Source organism: Rhizopus delemar, genomic scaffold, assembly GCF_000149305.1.
Source record: "Rhizopus delemar RA 99-880 supercont3.22 genomic scaffold, whole genome shotgun sequence".
Classification (NCBI taxonomy): domain Eukaryota; kingdom Fungi; phylum Mucoromycota; class Mucoromycetes; order Mucorales; family Rhizopodaceae; genus Rhizopus; species Rhizopus delemar.
Genome location: NW_027137848.1, coordinates 307,075 through 308,807, shown reverse-complemented (window position 1 = coordinate 308,807; position 1,733 = coordinate 307,075). Strand labels below are relative to the sequence as shown.

The following is a 1,733-nucleotide window of genomic DNA, read 5'->3' as shown; positions in this document are numbered from 1 at the left end:
TCCATCAATATGTATTATTCCTTCTTTTAAATTCTTCATTGTCCCTTTGGTTTATAGCAATTTTTTGATCTAACGAAGCATCTTGCTAGTCACTGTGTAGCTGGCATCGTGTATTAAGCGAAGAACGTTGTTATTGTTTGTAGTTAAAACTGTTATTTGCTTAAAGAGCCGTTGGATGTAAGTGCATTCTACTATGCCATTTAATTATAATGTGCTCTCATGAATTGGAAAAGACAAAAATGAACTATTATAAAGCGACCAATTGTATCAAAAATATAGTGAACTGTGCTATCCCACGTTATGTAAGATTGTAAGTATCTAACTTTTGACATTGTAATACGTTTCTGGTCTGGGAGAAGCTGTTGTAATCGCGGTTGTGTCTATACAACGCTGTCAATAGTAGGTGAAAGAATATGAGCAACTTTTTTTCTAGTAAGTACATTTTGCACTGTATCAAAAAGTCCATATTGTAATAGACGAAGATAAAAAGAAATAAAAAAGCACCAAAACGATAATTACTTTGAGATACTTTTTATTCTTGATTATATCCAAGTTAAAGTTGTCCTTTTTTCAATCAGGATTTAGGTGGAATATTTATATTCTTTTGAATAATAATTCATGGGGACGATTGAGTTAAATCAATTGGTTCTTTCTTGATGTTTCATTCTGGATTGGGGCATTGTCATCATATCTTGTTCCATGGAATCTTATCTTGTATAATTATATTATAAATCGTTGTTCTAAGCTACTAGTGTTGCATTTATAAATAGTCATCCATGGAATCGTTGTTTAAGACGGCACTTGTATTTTGTTCCTGAATGGTTATTGGGTTTGAGTAAACTCGGTTACTAAATAAGTACAGAAAAACTGAAACCTAATAATGGAGACAACAGGAGCTATTAAGGCACCAATCGGATTATCGATAGGATTATTTCTCAATCATTCGTTTAGATCAATAAAGTTACTATGCAAGAAAAACAATATTCTATTCTGACATACATAGTCTCAATGCAACTTAATACATTGGATCATAAAAGAGATTATGCAACGACTCATTACTATAACAAGTTGGTATTATATATGCAAGACATTCATTACTCTTTATGATATAATTCATCGTCAGATCTTTATGATTCAACTATGCTAGTGTTGGAGATGTTTGGTTTATAGCATAATTTATTATTTTATTATGTCTACCTATAACACATATCACCTGTCGATTTGAGACTTTCGCGACATATCTCTACGGTTTCATATCCCGCTATAGTAAAGATTCATGTGTTAACTCTGAGAACTGAGGAGGGAACAAGGATGCAAATTTAAAAATTTGGCCTTGACTTGCATAAATTATGACTGGCGACTATGCGCTTACATTTAAACCACCAAAGGATATCATGGAAGGCAACATAATATACTTGACTAAGACTGTGAGCATCTTCCGTTACATATACAAGCCAGTGCAACTTCAGAAGTCCTTTTCCTTTTTGATTGTTTAATTTTTCATTTTGTTCTTTATCGGTATGTCAAAATCTATATCAATGGATAAACAATTCAACATAAAAGCTGCACTACTAGACAGTCGAAGCTATATGATATTGCACATGAGCATCGTGTGCATTTCAGTAAACTTAAAGGATATACGTGACAGCTTTTTTCAAAAAAGTCATATCTGTAGAGTAGTAAACATAGTTTTGACGTTGGTGCTGTAAAGGAGTATACTAAGTTATACGTCA

At 32.5% G+C, this 1,733-nt stretch overlaps 1 protein-coding gene across 1 annotated transcript; it reads left to right on the top strand.

Moving 5' to 3' along the window:
- Positions 1 to 209: 209 nt before the first annotated feature.
- On the top strand, positions 210 to 852 carry RO3G_16817 (uncharacterized protein; the record flags this gene model as incomplete). The annotated part of the gene is made up of 2 exons (XM_067671401.1): positions 210 to 310; positions 771 to 852. The coding sequence occupies 2 exons, from the start codon at positions 210 to 212 to the stop codon at positions 850 to 852; spliced, it is 183 nt and encodes a 60-aa protein (XP_067527502.1).
- Positions 853 to 1,733: the final 881 nt, after the last annotated feature.